Consider the following 16075-nt stretch of genomic DNA (forward strand, 5'->3'; position numbering starts at 1 on the left):
ATCTTAAAAGGTTGAACTCATAAAAGCAGAGTGGAATGGTGATTGACAAATGGAGAGAGGTTAGTCAAAGCGAACAAAGGTTCAATTATGTGGAATGCATAAATTCTGGAGATGTAATGTACAGCATGGTGGCTATAGTTACTAATAATTACACTGTACACTTGAAATTTGCTAAAGAAATCCACACTGAAACATATTGTTATCAAATTGTCAGAAGTAAAAGAAAAAAAATTTGAAAGCAGCAAAAGAAAGAAAAGGCAGCGGGAAAAGAGGAAGACTAAATAAAAGATGGATTGACTCCATAAAAGAAGCCATAGGCATGAGTCTACAGGAGCTGAGCAGGGCTGTTGAGGACAGGACATTGTGGACATAGTCAACCTATGTAACAGCATTTTAAAAAATTGTGAGTGCAATATGTACTTTATAATTGTTATTATTTAACTTAGAACTATGAAACAGTTTGCTTCTTGCTGCCTCAACACTAATAAACCCTAAGAATTAATAAAAAAAAGGGTGTATGTAGAAAACTCTTATATTTCAAGAAGATGGTTAAATAAATTAGATTGAGTTCTCTTTTTCTAAGAAAGTAGAATTCACAACTATTTATATTACTCATGAAAATTAAGTAATTGTGATTAATGGAAGTAATTTTGTAGAAGTCAACATTTCAGGTCCTCTGTGGGATGCAAAGAAGAACACAACCATTCCCAAGGGAGATTCACTAAGAGAAGAGTTAGAAGGCCATTAATAAATCCAAGGATGGCTTCCAGAAATCCCTCAGGGTCTATCATGTAGCCAAGATGTGACCTGGACTTTGTCTTGTTCCCAGGAGATCAGTGCATAACTCTCTTCTGAGGTCAATCAAGTAGACTTGGAAATTTTGAGCTGTGAGCGCAACCAAAGGGAAGCCAGATCTTAGTTGTCTTATGTCTCTCAGTTTTCTCTTTAAATATTACTTTCTTAAACATCTAGATCAACATTATTGAAGAGGACTATAGTATATTTCCACATCTTTTTAAGATTTATGATATTCCTTTTCTAGTTCATGATCTATTTCCTTTAAAATACAGAAAAAATAAAATCAAATTTGATTAGTGTGAATTTCCTAGTGTCTGGCAGAGGAGCAATGATTTTGAGTTCTATCCTTCACAGCAGAAATTTGACTATCTAAAATATGAAGGAGGTAACTGTCACAGTTTTAGCCAACGAAATCTACAGCATAGTATATCCAGCAACACTGGAAATCAACTGGTAGGTTAGGATGACTGGGAGACATCTTATACGCTTCTGAACTATTCTACTGGATCTGTGGTCTCACGTTAAAGATATATGTGGGGCAGAATTACAAGAGAATAAAACACTTTTTCATAAAGCTTAATAGCTCATAAAGATGTTCAAATGGAAAATGCACTGGTTGACAGAACTGCTAAGATCTGAGGCAAGTAGTTACTTTTCCAATTTGTGCTTCACTGCAAAATGAAAAATAAATACTGCATGTGACTTTAAGCTTTGTCAAAAAAAAACAGCTTTGATATATACGTGTCTTGCAAGTGATAGAAGGTGTCAAACATTAATGATTTTGATGGAATTATTTTAAAAACCAATCAGTAAGTGAATATGTTTTCTGTTTGTTAAATAAAATAATTAGGTTACTGCCTCTATCTTATAGTAAATATATATTACTATATAATATGGAGTGTTCGCATATTATCTTGATAATCACACCTATAAATATTAATATTAAAGATAAAATTAATATATAAAATCATTAAAAATAAAAACTATTTTATTTTCTAAGAGAATCATAAATTGATTTCTTATGTCATAAAAAGTGTAATGGGTTGTTACTTTAGTCTTCTAAGTTTCACTTTTACCTTTTGATGGAATTAAGATCATTCATTTCTGTTTTTAGGTGGTGGTAACTTCTAAAAAATACAGGACAGAAAAGAAAGAAAAATGAATATTTTGTATGCTTGTTTCAACAAAAATGTAAGATTTACATAAATTGGACAAAACTAGAAGTATTGATTTTTTTTTTACCATCTCTCAGTGATATGACTTATTGCATGAAGATTTCCCAACTTCTGATATAAAATAAGAGAACTAGTAAAGCAGGACTCACAAATATGTATTAAGACATAATGCAAAGAAGATAGTCAGAAGAAACTAACATCAGCATGGATTACAGAAAATGTTTTAGAATTTTAGCAGTGATGATGATATTGATCATGATGAATTATATCTTTCATCTCATTCCTTTAATACTTTTTCCACCTAAATATCTTTGAAACACTAAAGAGAGTGAGAGTGGGAGAGAGAGAAATGAACAGGAACCACACAGTGATCACAGAGTTTGTCCTCCTAGGTCTTTCTGATGATCCTGACCTTCAGATTGTGATTTTCCTCTTTTTATTTGTCACATATATATTAAGTGTCACTGGAAACCTGACTATCATCACCCTAACTTTGGTGGACTCCCATCTACAGACGCCTATGTATTTCTTCCTCCGGAACTTCTCTTTCTTAGAAATCTCATTTACAACTGTATGTATCCCTAGATTTCTGGGGGCAATTATCACCAGGAATAAGACTATTTCCTATAATAACTGTGCAGTCCAATTATTTTTCTCTATTTTCATGGGGGTGACTGAATTTTACCTTCTCACTGCCATGTCCTACGACCGCTATGTTGCCATCTGCAAGCCCCTTCATTATACAACTATCATGAATAGGAAACTCTGCACCCTCCTGGTGCTGTGTGCCTGGCTGGGAGGGTTTCTGACCATTTTCCCACCCCTTATGCTTCTCCTGCGTCTGGATTACTGTGCTTCCAATGTCATTGACCACTTTGCATGTGACTATTTTCCCCTTTTACAACTGTCTTGCTCAGATACATGGCTCCTAGAAGTAATCGGTTTTTACTTTGCTTTGCTAACTTTGCTATTCACTTTGACATTAGTGATTTTATCTTATGTGTACATTATCAGGACCGTTTTGAGAATCCCATCTGCCAGTCAGAGAAAAAAGGCTTTCTCCACCTGTTCCTCTCACATGATTGTCATTTCCATCTCTTATGGAAGCTGTATATTCATGTATGCTAGTCCCTCGGCAAAAGAAAAGGCATCATTGATCAAAGGAGTAGCTATTCTCACTACCTCTGTAGCTCCCATGCTGAACCCCTTCATTTACACCCTGAGAAACCAGCAAGTAAAACAAGCCTTCAAAGACGTAGTCCATAAAGTAGTTATTTTTTACAAATAAATGAATTTTCATTTTGTCAAAAATAAAGCGCAATTAAGTAAAATCTTGAAAATCCTAAACATCTGTATTATGTCTGTTCTTTATAGTCTCTTCATATGCCACATTATAGTTAATTTAATATATTTCCATTTCTTCCATTTTCATACCCAAGTTTCTCCAATCCATTCTTAATTGACTTATTCAAAAACATAGAAAAGTTTATTTCTCCTACAGAATTTTCTGGAAATGAAGTGTATTTCTTTGAGATATTCTCTATAGTGCAATGTAAAAATAGTTCTAAGTCTGTTAATATCAGTCCCTAAAAGGTGCATAATATCACATTGGATATCAAATACAGAGTTTCAAAATTAGTGTGTAATTTCATGTGTATTTTCAAGATGACATTGATAATTCCTTTACATCTAGAGGATCTACATGTCCTGTATTATTGTATATTAAATACAGTCCTGTGAGGTTATATGTACTAGTGCACTGCACATTAAATGTAGAGATCTTTATACTTTGCGAAAGTTAGTGTGTGTTTTCAAGATAAATATTGATCATGATATGAAGCATTATTTATCAAATTTCCATGTTGTCTATCATTTTTTAGAAAATATTTGCATTTTTAAAAATTCAGGATAGGTGCAATAAAACTAAAACACACACTGCTACCCTGAACTCACTGAGCATCTTTGTGACAGCTATTTTGAATTGTTTAGTAAGTGTTCATTTTCTTCCATTTTTTAGTGTCTGTTTAATGGAGATTTATTTTGTTTCTTTGACTTGGCCATTTTTCTCTGTTTCTTTATGTTCCTTGTAACTTTGTTTTGAAATCTACACACTTAAAAAAACCACTATCTCTCCCAGCCTTTTAAATTGGATTCATACAGGGTAAGACCATTCACTATTCGGTCCACCTAGAGTTTCTGGGGGCCTCTCAAAACTTTCAGAGGATGTAGCTCCTCACAGTTGTGTTTGGAGATTTCTAATTAGAAGAACTTGCCCATTTTTTAATTTTTAAATTTTTTTATTAGTTTCAGGTGTACAAAGCAACGTAATAGTTAGACATTTAAGCCCCTCATAAAGTGATAAACCACCCCCAAGCTACTACACTTCTGACATCTTATGTAGCTGTTACAATACCATCAACTATCTTCCCTATGTTGTACTCCACATCCCGTGCCTATATGTACCTATATATTTAGTTATAGTTGACATTCAATATTATTCTACTTCAGCTCTTCAAGTGTACAGCACAGTGGTCAGGCACCTACACAGTCTATGACGTGATCCCCTTGATAAGTCCAGTGCCCATCAGGCTCCTTACATGATCTTTACAACATTGTTGGTTATATTCCCCTTACTGTATTAACTATCAATTTGTATTTCTTAATGCCTTCACCTTTTTTCACCCTGCCCCAACCCCATTTCCACCTATCACCCTGATAAATCTAGTACCTATCTGGCACCATACCTTGTTATTAAAATATTATTGACTATATTCCTTACACTATACCCTACATCCCCATGACTACTGTGTAACTACCAATTTGTACTTCTTAATCCCTTCCCCTTTCATCCATCCTTAACCCCCCTCCCATCTTAAATTAGTCCCTCTGAGATTCCTTGTAGTACTGGTTTGGTGGTGATGAACTCCTTCAGCTTTTGCTTGTCTGGGAAGCCTCTTATCTGTCCTTCAGTTCTAAATGACAGCCTTGCTGGGTAGAGCAAGCTTGGTTGTATGTCGTTGCTTTTCATCACTTGGAATATTGCCTGCAAAGTTTCTGTTGAGAAATCAGCTGACAGTCTTATGGGGGTTCCTTATAGGTAACTAATTGCTTTTCTCTTTCTTCTTTTAAGATTCTCTCTTTGTATTTAACCTTTGGAATTTTAATTGTGATGTGTCTTGGTGTTGGCCTCTTTGGGTTTATCTTGTTTGGGACTCTCTGTGCGTCCTGGGCTTGTATATCCATTTCTTTCACCAGGTTAGGGGAGTTTTCTGTCATTATATTTTCAAATAGGCTTTCAATTCCTTGCTCTCTCTCTCTTCTCCTTCTGGTACCTCTATAATGCGAATGTTGGTATGCTTGATATTGTCCCGGAGGCCCCTTAAACTCTCTTCAATTTCTTGGATTCTTTTTTCTTTTTGCTGTGCTTGTTGGGTGTTTTCTGCTACCACATCTTCTACATCGCTGGTTGGATTCTCTGCTTCATCTAATCTAATCTACTCTTGATTCCCTGTAATATATTCTTTGTTTCAATTATTGTATCCTTTATTTCTTACTGGTTCTTTTTTTTATGGTTTCTATCTCCATTTTTGTGCTTCCTATCTCTCTGAAGAAGTTCTTCCTGAGATCATTGAGCATTTTTATAACCAGTGTTTGGAACTCTGTATGTGTAGATTGCTTGTCTCCATTTCGCTTAGTTCTTTTTCTGGAGCTTTGTTCTGTTATTTTATTTGGGACATGTTTCTTTGTCTCCCCATTTTAGGCTGTCTCCCTGTTTCTATGTCTTAGGTAAGGCTGCTATGTCTTCCAGTCTTAGCAAAGTGGCCTTATGTAGTAGGTGTGCTGTGGGGTTCAGTAGCGCAGTCTTTCTGGTCACCTGAGCCATTTGCTCCAGGTATGTCCCTTGTGTATGTTGTGTGTGTCCTCCTCTTGTAGTTGAGCCTTGGTTGATAATTTCACATCAATGTGAGGGACTGACCCTTCAGCTCACTAGCTGTGAAGACTTGCCTTGACTACAGTGGGAGAGTTGTTGTGCAGGGACTGATCCTGCAGAGCAGGATCTGCCTCAGCAGGACTCTGGTGTCTGCCCAATCCACCCCTTGGGTGTTTCCAGCTCATTTTGAAGCTGGCCACTAGGGGCGCTAGCCCCAGGACCACCTTGGAGGGGATCCACTGGGGATCTACTTCAGCCACAGCCCATGCCCCACCCAGGGTCACCCAGTGAGAGCCGAAAGAAATCTGCAGATGGCTGCAGCCCTTGCTGTGCTTGGAAGAGCCTTGAGAGGCCAAGCCATGAACCAAGTCCGACTGCTGCTAATGCTGGCTTAGGGCTGCTCAGCCAGAGGCACAAGACACACTCAAGCCAGATACTGCTTGTCTGGGTTCTGTGAACCTTTGAGAGATGCTAGGAATGTGCAGCTTGAGGCAAGGCAGGTGGTCTGTATGAGAAAGACACTGGAAGTGTGCCTAAAAGTTGGGCGGGGCCAGGTCTCCAATAGCCAGGGCGGGGTGACTGAACAGCGACTCAGATATGGTGGCTGCTTATATTCACGTGCCAGGAAGGGTGTAGGGCTCAACAAAGAAACAGTGGTCTCCTCCAGCTCCCCCGTCCAGGTGAAAGCCACCTCTCCAGCCCCTGTCTCAAGCCAGACAACTCACTTCCCCACCATATGTCCTTGCCACCTTTCCAGCTGCTGCTCCAGCACAGGAGCTCAGAGGCAGTGATTCCATTGGTGGGTAAGTCCGCATGTGCGGACCCTTTAAGAGGAGCACCTGTGAGTGCAGCCGCACTCCGTCTCAGTCACAATCTCCACTGGTTTTCACAACCAGAAATTGAGGGGACTTCTCTCCCCAGCACTGGAATCCTGGGCTGGAATCTCTCGCTTTCTAGGGGATGGGGAGGGGACCCCCACAGCCGAAATAGCCCTTCAGATCTTTAATGGTCACACGTGGGTGTGGGACCAGCTCGTTCCACGTCTCTGACCTTCCTACCAGTCTGGAGGTGGCTTCTTCTGCACGTCCTTCAGTTCAGCTTGATTTTAGGTGATTCTCAATAATAGTTATTTTGTAGATTAGTTGTAATTTGAGTCGTTGTGAGAGAATATAACACAACATTCATCTACTACGTCATCTTGGTTGTTCAGTATCCTTACCCATTTTTTAAAGATGAAGCTTCTAATCTCTCGCGCTCTCTGCTTCTCTCTTCAAGTAACTCAGGTACTTGAAGTAATAATATGCCATCCACTCTTTTTCGTTCTCACCAGCTTCCAGGCATCTAAGGTATATCAGGTCCCAGAAAGGCTCCAAGATGGGCTAGACAGGCACCAGTCCTCAGGCAGCCCCTGAAAAGCCCAAACGTTGTTGGTTGCATGTCCATTCTTCTTTTTTCCTCCAAAGGGAGGGACCACTGAGCTGTATTGGCCTTAATCTCTTAAATCTCGTGTAAATGGGTCCTGTGAAACAAAATTTTCAAACAAATCCTTGCACAGTATCATAAAGCATACTTTCTTTAAATACTGTAATGCAGGGACTCAGCTCCCACTCCCCACACAAGAACGCAGGATAGGGTGAGGCCAAAAAAGGAACACCAAGGGAGCCATAGATAGGGGAGTCATAGCACTATATTCTTGCTGGCGGCTGGTTGAGACACAAAAGCAAACATTTGCCAGTACCCCAACGAGGGGTCTTTCTGCACGCCTGTCTCGCTGGCAGCTGGGCAAGACACAGGAAGTAAGATCAACACGATCAGCAATCTGCAGTTCGCTTCTTTGCCAACCGCACTTGCTAGCTGCAATCCATGTTTACTAGCTCAGCCGCGGCAGTTATATCAGTGGCCAATGACTAACTAGTTACAGCTGTTGGCCATCTACTACCCGAGCCAGCACCTTTCCAGTGAGGTCGAGAGCCTGGAAACTGCTCTCTGGGACTCTGTTCCCACAAATACCTTGTAAATTAGATAGTTGAATCTCGCTTGGTGGACTAGGATATGGTCAGAGTTTTATAAACATTTCTTGTACATTTGAAAATTATATGTAATGATAGTTGAGTACAGTGTTCTATGTAATCAACTAGGTCAAGTTCATTAAACACATGACTTACATCTACTTGTACGGTTTGTATCATTACTGAGCTACTTAAATCTCCTTATAGAAGTATGGAGTTGTTTGTTTCTATCGGTAGTTACATTGATTTTTTATTTTTAAAAATATTAACACTGTGTTTTTTTGGAGACACAAGTTTGGAATTGTTATATCTTCTAGGTGAATGTAAATTTTTATCATTATGAAAAACCACTAAGTCCTCTCTATCTGATGTATACTTTTTTCAGTAACATCAACGTTCACTGACAATGACATAGTTACACCAGCATTTTAAAAAAAAAAAAATATATTGTTCACATGGCATATCTTTTATCTGTCAATCCTTCACTCTTGAGTGGATACTACAATATTGTACAGAACATCTGTAGCCAGGCACATATTTTTATTTCTTCATCAACTATTTATTAAGTACTCCCAATAAGGCCCTATATATGGCCTTATACAGGATATAATGCAGCAGAAATTTGTTTCAAAGGTGTCTGAGTCATCTGTTTATTAAGCTTACTTGTGCCTTTGGGACCTGCTCAAGTCTGATATCCTAGTACTATATCTCTTTGATGGTAGATTGCTGCTGGGAATGAACAATATTATAGCTCAGAGGGTCCAATAACACTCAGTTCATTATGGGAAGCTCAAATCCAATAGTCAATCGATGTCCTATTGCTCAGGCTTTAATCTTTACTAGGACCAAATAGCACACCACAAAGTGTTATTCAAAAGAAGATTGTAACTGAATTTTATCTTCTAACTGCCATGTCCTATGACCGCTATGTAGCCATCTGCAAACCTCTGCATTATACAAGCATCATGAACAAAAGAGTCTGCATATTGCTTGTCTTTTGGGCTTGGCTGGCAGCATTCTTAAATATCTTCCCACCAGTTATTCTCTTTCTCCAGTTAGATTACTGTGGCTCCAATATCATTGATCCCTTTGCTTGTGACTATTTTCCCCTCCTGCAGTTATCCTGCTCAGACACCTGGCTCCTAGAAGTGATTGCTTTTTACTCTGCAATAGTGATTCTGCTTTTCACTTTGGCATTAATAATTCTATCCTACACGTTCATCATCAGGACGATTCTGAAACTGCCTTCTGCCAGTCAGAGGAAAAAGGCATTTTCTACATGTTCCTCTCACATGATTGTCATTTCCATCTCTTATGGAAGCTGCATATTCATGTATGCCAACCCTTCTGCAAAAGAAAAGGCATCATTGATCAAAGGAGTGGCTATTCTCAATACCTCTGTTGCTCCTATGATGAATCCATTTATATATACCCTGAGGAACCAGCAAGTGAGGCAAGCCTTTAAGGACACTATCCAAAAGGTTATATTTTTCTCTAGTAAGTGAAAGTACTAATAGTGTTAAAAGAATAAAATTCTTACCAGTGCTTCCTATTATTCATACTCCTTCAAAATTTTCTTTCCTTTAAAAATTATATACTTTCCCTTTTTTATTCTTATATTAAAATTTCCCAAATATTAATCTCAGTAAATTTGATTGTCATGTGGGAGACCCTGCTCACTGCGCTATTTGTCGGGCGGGGCGGCCTGCGCGGTCTCTGGTCCCGCTCCCCACATAAGAACGCAGGATATGGTGAGGCCAAAAAGGAACACCCACGGAGCCATAGGCAGGGGAGTCATACCACTATATTCTCTCTGGCGGCACTATACTCTCACTGGAGGCTGGATCCACACTGTCCGCAAACCGCCATCCACGCTTGCCAGCCCAGCCGCCATCTTCTTGCTAGCCCCCTTCTTCTCTTTTCTTCTTCCTTCTCTGCTAGCGTAGCCACAGCAGTTATATTAGTGGCCAATGGCTCACTGGTTACAGCTGACGGCCAACTAGCCACAGCTGATGGCCATGCAATCACAGTTGATGGCCATTTACTACCTGAGCCAGCACCTGCCTATGTGAGGCCGAGAGCCTGGAAACTACTTTCTGGGGCTCTGCCCCCACATTGATAAAGCTGAATGTTTGTTTCAGAATGTTCTGTACATTCAAATGTTTTATTCAAATGTACTTAGATGATGTAAAATATCTAGGTTAATTATTATGATTTTGAGTAGAAGCGGTTTCCTTTTTTATTTTATTACTTTCATGTGTACAAAAGAATGTAATAGAATAGAACAAAAAGGCATCCTACTGAATGGGAGAAGATATTTGTCAACGATACATCTGATAAGAAGTGGTTACTTTTGAAGGGACATAGGGCATTTAGTTTGATGGAAAGAGTTTTCAGAATATGATGTGGATTTCTGAACTTTTCATTCTTACCAGATAATAGAAATTATTGTTACTAGAAATACTTGATTCAATTTGGCATTTGCATGAAATCAAATCACTCAGGGGTTGGGAACAAAATATAAATACCTGCTTGCATATATTAAATGACTAAATTCATATATATTCAAAATTCTTTACACTATTAATAATAATTGTGATATAATGAGGAGGAGAGGGCTAGAAAATAAAACAAAAAATTTTTCAGCAATTGTTTTATTCCAGATCTATTGTTTTCTTTTATTGGCTCATTTAATCCTGTCAGCAACTTAATGAGGTAACGACAATTAATATTCTCTTTTAGTCAGAGGTAGTTTTCATTAAATAATTAAATACCTCCAAAAACTAAAAATAGGTAAAGAACAGACTATGTAAAACATATCAAGAAAAATGCATGAAACTATGATAAATTGGTGAGAGTTCAATTTTCCAGAGAACTAAGCTTTTATTGGAGGATCTAGAACTGACTTTAGCATTTTGGGAAGTAGGGAAGAGAATCAACATCTGTTGGTAATATTCTACACACTGTCTTTCTATCAGACAAATTATATGCAATATTCTTTTCACAAAACCTCTTAGAAAATGAGCATTATTATTCCTAATTTACAAATGAATGAGCAGAAGAAAATTGAGAGTTCAGTGTCACAAAGATTGTGGATTTCTTCAGAACTGGGATTTAAATCACTTTTCTTAAACCTCAAATTCCAGACTAGTTGGATATCTTTCATTTTCACACCAACTTTCATTGTAATAATTTTGGAATAGAAGTTCATGTTAAATATTAGAATTATTAAAGGACTATCTAATGTGTGATTAACTCATTCAGGCTTTACTTACTTATGACTGGTGTTGGGGATGTAGTGATGAAAAAGAATGATTCTTGCCCTAAATTATCTCAACTTCTAACAGGGGAAAAAAATAACACATAATTAAATTTTAATTTGATAAATCAACAGTTTAGGTCTAAATTGTCTGTAGACCAGGTAATGTTATCATTGAAAAAGAAAATCTCATGTTGATGATAGCCGTTCTAAAAGGTGTGAGGTGGTATCTCATTGTGGTTTTCATTTGTATTTCCCTAATAGCTAATGAAGTTGAGCATCTTTTCATATAACTTTGGCTGTTGGTATGTTTTGGGAGAAATGTCTCTTCAGGTCCTCTGCCCATTTTTCAATTGGGTTGTTTGTTTTTTTGTTGTTGAGTTGCATGAGTTCCTTGTATATTCTGGATACTAGCCCCTTATCGGAGGCACTGTTTGCAAAAATCTTCTCCCATTCAGTTGGTTGCCTCTTTATTTTGTCGATGGTTTCTTTTGCTGTGCAGAAGCTTTTAAGTCTCATATAGTCCCATTTGTTTATTTTAGCTGTTACTTCCATTGCCTTTGGAGTCAAATTCATAAAATGCTCTTTGAACCCAAGGTCCATAAGTTTAGTACCTATGTTTTTTTCTATGCAGTTTATTGTGTCAGGTCTTATGCTTAAGTTTTTGATCCATTTTGAATTAACTTTGGTACATGGTGACAAATAGCAGTCCAGTTTCATTCTTTTGCACGTGGCTATCCAATTCTCCCAGCACCATTTATTGAAGAGGCTGTCTTTGCTCCATTGTATGTTTTTAGCTTCTTTGTCAAAAATTATCTGTCCATATTTATGTGGTTTTATTTCTGGGTTCTCAATTCTATTCCATTGGTCTATGTGTCTGTTTTTCTGCCAATACCATGCTGTTTTGATTATTGTAGCCCTGTAATACAAGCCAAAGTCAGGAAGTGTGATACCTCCATTATAGTTCTTTTTTCTTAAGATTGCTTTGGCTATTCGGGGTCTTTTGTGGTTCCAAACAAATCTGATGATTTTTTGTTTTATTTCTTTAAAATATGCCATTGGGATTTTGATGGGGATTGCATTGAATCTGTATATTGCTTTGGGTAATATGGCCATTTTAACTATGTTGATTCTTCCAATCCATGAGCATGGAATGTCTTTCCATTTGTTTGTGTCTTCTTCAATTTCTTTCAAAAAAGTCTTATAGTTTTCAGCATATAGGTCTTTCACATCCTTGGTTAAGTTTATTTCTAGGTATTTTATTCTTTTTGCTGCAATTGCAAAGGAATTGTTTTTTGTATTTCTTTTTCTGAGAGTTCATTGTTAGTATATAGGAAGGCAATGGACTTTTGTGCGTTGATTTTGTAGCCAGCAACTTTACTGTATTCGTTGATTGTTTCTAATAGCTTTTTGGTGGAGTCTTTAGGGTTTTCTATATATAGCATCATGTCATCTGCAAAGAGTGACAATTTAAATTCTTCATTCCCAATTTGGATGCCTTTTATTTCTTTCTCTTGCCTGATTGCTCTGGGAAGGACTTCCAACACGATGTTGAAAAGCAGAGGTGATAGGGGACATCCCTGTCGTGTTCCTGAACGTAGAGCAAAGGGCTTCAGTTTTTCTCCATTAATTATGAGATTAGCAGAGGGCTTGTCATATATGGCCTTTATTATGTTCAGGTATTTTCCTTCTATACCTATTTTATTAAGTGTTTTAATCATAAATGGATGTTGTATCTTGTCAAATGCTTTTTCTGCATCAATTGGTATAATCATATGATTTTTGTCCTTTATTTTGTTTATGTGATGTATCACATTGATGGATTTGCATATGTTGAACCATCCTTGTGCCCCAGGGATGAACCCCACTTGGTCGTGATGAATAATCTTTTTAATGCATTGTTGTATTCGATTTGCTAGAATTTTATTTAGGATTTTTGCATCGGTATTCATCAGAGATATTTGTCTGTAGTTTTCTTTTTTTGTGCTGTCCTTACCAGGTTTTAAATTACCAATTTTTAAATAATAAAATCAGGACACCATGTAATCATGTTTGTACAAGATTCAAAACAAATTATTTGGTGTGTTTAACACTAAGCAGATAGATATACTTTATGTTTTAGTTATGCACAATGTGAATTTTATACATAGTGAAGGTTAGCACTCATCGTACATGCATAAAGTGAACCAAGAAAAAGCAACACAAATGTTATGACCACAAAAAGAACAGATAATGAAAAATACTTGCATATCCCTCCTAAAAATTTTGTATGTAAAAATTTTGAGTAAGTTCATTAATATATAAATTAATTGGTTAATCCTGAGAAAATATTATTCCTTCGGGAAGCTCTGAAACTTCTGAAGAATGTAGAAAACAAAGGAGACATTACAGACGTAGGCAGGCTGTCTGAATATTTAAATATTTTTTAAAATGACCGTAGATGACAACACCTCTAAAGCTTTTGTGGAAAATAATTGCTTTAAACAGGAACAAACAATTAAGCAAATCCTGTATAACATCAAGAATTGTACTGGAAGCGATAAATAGAAAAAGAAAAGAAAAAAGTAATATTCTTTGCCTCCCCAAAACTTACCTTGAATTTTAAACTATTCCTTTTCATTATCCCTCAGGAAAAGAATAGGCAATGTTGTGGAGAGTGCTAATAAATTTAAAAATAAGTAAGAACACTTGCAGTGTATAAAAATAAAACTGGGTCTTAGGTAAAAGTGCTCCTTTAATATCAGAGAGAGCAGACTCATGATTCATGATACTAGGCAGTAAATAAAAATACATTGAGTATATTTACAATCTTACAAGAGACCATCTTAATAGATTATTAATTAAAATTAGAACGCCTTGCAGTGCAGACATTGGAATTAGACTGGGGATACTTCCCCACCATTAAATACCTCTGTATACTATTGTTTATCAAGGACATATTATTCTACCCCAATGGGCAACTGAGCTGTCTCCATAGATTGTAGAAGTTTGAATGGGGAAGGAGAAAGAAATGCTTACTCAAAATAGCAAAATTTAAAAGGTATATGGAGAGCAACAAAATATGTATCTTCAAGGGTATTGTGGTATCCTTGGGAGTAAGCTCTCAGAGTTTTATTTGAGGTTTTAATCTTTTTTTTTCTTGTTTTCAGGAACATATCAAAATGTTCAGAGGACAAAGATTTAGACTGAAATGTGTGAGAATACAATGAAGGAAATATAGAAGTACTGAATTAATGGATGATGTAATAAATTTTTAAAAACGTTTTGTTTCTATGTACTACAAAATCATTTTTCTATTAACTAAAAAGGCAGAATAATTTTCTAAGCATGGGTGGCGGTGGCCGTGTGCATGCATGTGTGTGTGAGTCTCTTTGTTGGTGTCATAGCCTTTTTATTTGTTCATCTATTTTACAGCTGAAACAAAGAATATCATTGAAAAGAAGGAAAAGAATGAGAAATTACACAGAAGTAACAGAGTTTATTCTTCTTGGACTGACAAATGACCCACAGTGGCAGGTTGTACTTTTCACATTTCTTCTTGTTACCTACATGCTAAGTGTAACTGGGAACCTGATCATTATCACGCTCACCCTTTCAGATCCCCATCTGCAGACTCCAATGTATTTCTTCCTTCGAAACTTCTCAGTCCTAGAAATATCGTTCACGTCAGTCTGCATTCCCAGATTCCTTGTCACTATTGTGACAGGCGACAGAACCATTTCTTATAATGGTTGTATGGCTCAGCTATTTTTCGTCATCTTCTTGGGAGTGACAGAGTTTTACCTTCTGGCTGCCATGTCCTATGACCGTTATGTGGCCATCTGCAGACCTCTACATTACACCACCATCATGAGCAGCAGAGTCTGTATCCTTCTTGTCTGTAGCTCCTGGCTTGCTGGATTCCTGATCGTCTTTCCACCAATAATCCTGGTGGTGCAATTGGATTTCTGTGCCTCCAATATAATCGATCATTTTATCTGTGACTCTTCTCCCATTCTGCAGCTTTCTTGCACAAACACTAGTTTTCTAGAACTCGTGGCATTTTTTCTAGCTGTGGTAACACTTATGGTCACCTTAACACTAGTTATTCTCTCCTACATGCATATCATCCAGACAATTGTGAGAATTCCTTCCTCAAGTCAAAGGAAAAAAGCCTTTTCCACTTGTTCCTCCCATATGATCGTTGTCTCCCTCTCTTACGGCAGCTGCATTTTCATGTACATTAAGCCTTCTGCAAAGGAGAGGGTAACTTTAAGCAAGGGAGTGGCTGTGCTCAATACCTCAGTGGCTCCTCTCTTGAATCCTTTCATATATACTCTAAGAAATCAGCAAGTGAAGCAAGCCTTCAAGAACATGGTCCAGAGAATGGCCTTTTCTTCAAATAAATGAATTGATTATGTGAAAAATGTACCCCTGAAAGCAAAGCTGAATAAAACTCTTTGCCCTTCTTTAAATACCTCACTTCCTTCTTTAATTTAGGCATGTTTATATGTTATCAATGTCTGTTTTTCTTATTAGTCTAGAAGCCAGGTCCTATTTAAAGTTATAAAGATGACAGTCAATCTTTCAGCTGTGTAATTAAATTTTAGATAAATCAATAATCTCCATTATTTCTCATATCACAGCAAGGTAGATCATGAAGTCATCCAAGACATAAAGACTATTATAATATAAGAAGCTTACTAAAAGTTGCGTATAAATATAAAATTTATTTTATGTGAAATAAATAAAAATATGTATTTTAATCAGTACCTCTAAAATGTTTTCTTCAGTGTCATCAATAAAACATGTTACATAATTAGAGTTATTAAAATGTCTACTTGAATTTATCAATAAAATGTAGTTAAAACATTAGAAAAATGAAATAGGAATTTAACATAAAATGTGGTGTCAGAAATATTAT

General features: G+C 36.9%; 3 protein-coding genes across 3 annotated transcripts; all 3 read left to right on the top strand.

The window, feature by feature from the left end:
- Positions 1-2322: 2322 nt before the first annotated feature.
- Positions 2323-3261, top strand: LOC148759074 (olfactory receptor 6C3). Its single transcript, XM_088798090.1, has one exon. It carries the CDS (start codon positions 2323-2325, stop codon positions 3259-3261), a length of 939 nt encoding a protein of 312 aa, XP_088654216.1.
- Positions 3262-8060: 4799 nt separating this feature from the next.
- LOC109439228 (olfactory receptor 6C3-like) lies at positions 8061-9418 on the top strand. Its single transcript, XM_088791609.1, has 2 exons — positions 8061-8082; positions 8757-9418. Exons 1-2 carry the CDS (start codon positions 8061-8063, stop codon positions 9416-9418), a joined length of 684 nt encoding a protein of 227 aa, XP_088647735.1.
- Positions 9419-14622: 5204 nt separating this feature from the next.
- Positions 14623-15561, top strand: LOC109439236 (olfactory receptor 6C75). Its single transcript, XM_019719498.3, has one exon. It carries the CDS (start codon positions 14623-14625, stop codon positions 15559-15561), a length of 939 nt encoding a protein of 312 aa, XP_019575057.3.
- Positions 15562-16075: the final 514 nt, after the last annotated feature.

Source organism: Rhinolophus sinicus, chromosome 1 (genome assembly GCF_057876585.1).
Source record: "Rhinolophus sinicus isolate RSI-liver-muscle chromosome 1, RSI-T2T, whole genome shotgun sequence".
NCBI classification, from domain to species: Eukaryota; Metazoa; Chordata; class Mammalia; order Chiroptera; family Rhinolophidae; genus Rhinolophus; species Rhinolophus sinicus.

What these genes read in the sequence shown, in the direction of transcription:
- LOC148759074 (XM_088798090.1), top strand. Translation starts at nt 2,323, where the DNA reads ATGAACAGGAACCACACAGTGATCACAGAGTTTGTCCTCCTAGGTCTT.
- LOC109439228 (XM_088791609.1), top strand. Translation starts at nt 8,061, where the DNA reads ATGACTTACATCTACTTGTACG. An exon ending in GACTTACATCTACTTGTACG is followed by an intron (nt 8,083 to 8,756) that starts GTTTGTATCATT and finishes AATCTTTACTAG; the next exon opens with GACCAAATAGCACACCACAA.
- LOC109439236 (XM_019719498.3), top strand. Translation starts at nt 14,623, where the DNA reads ATGAGAAATTACACAGAAGTAACAGAGTTTATTCTTCTTGGACTGACA.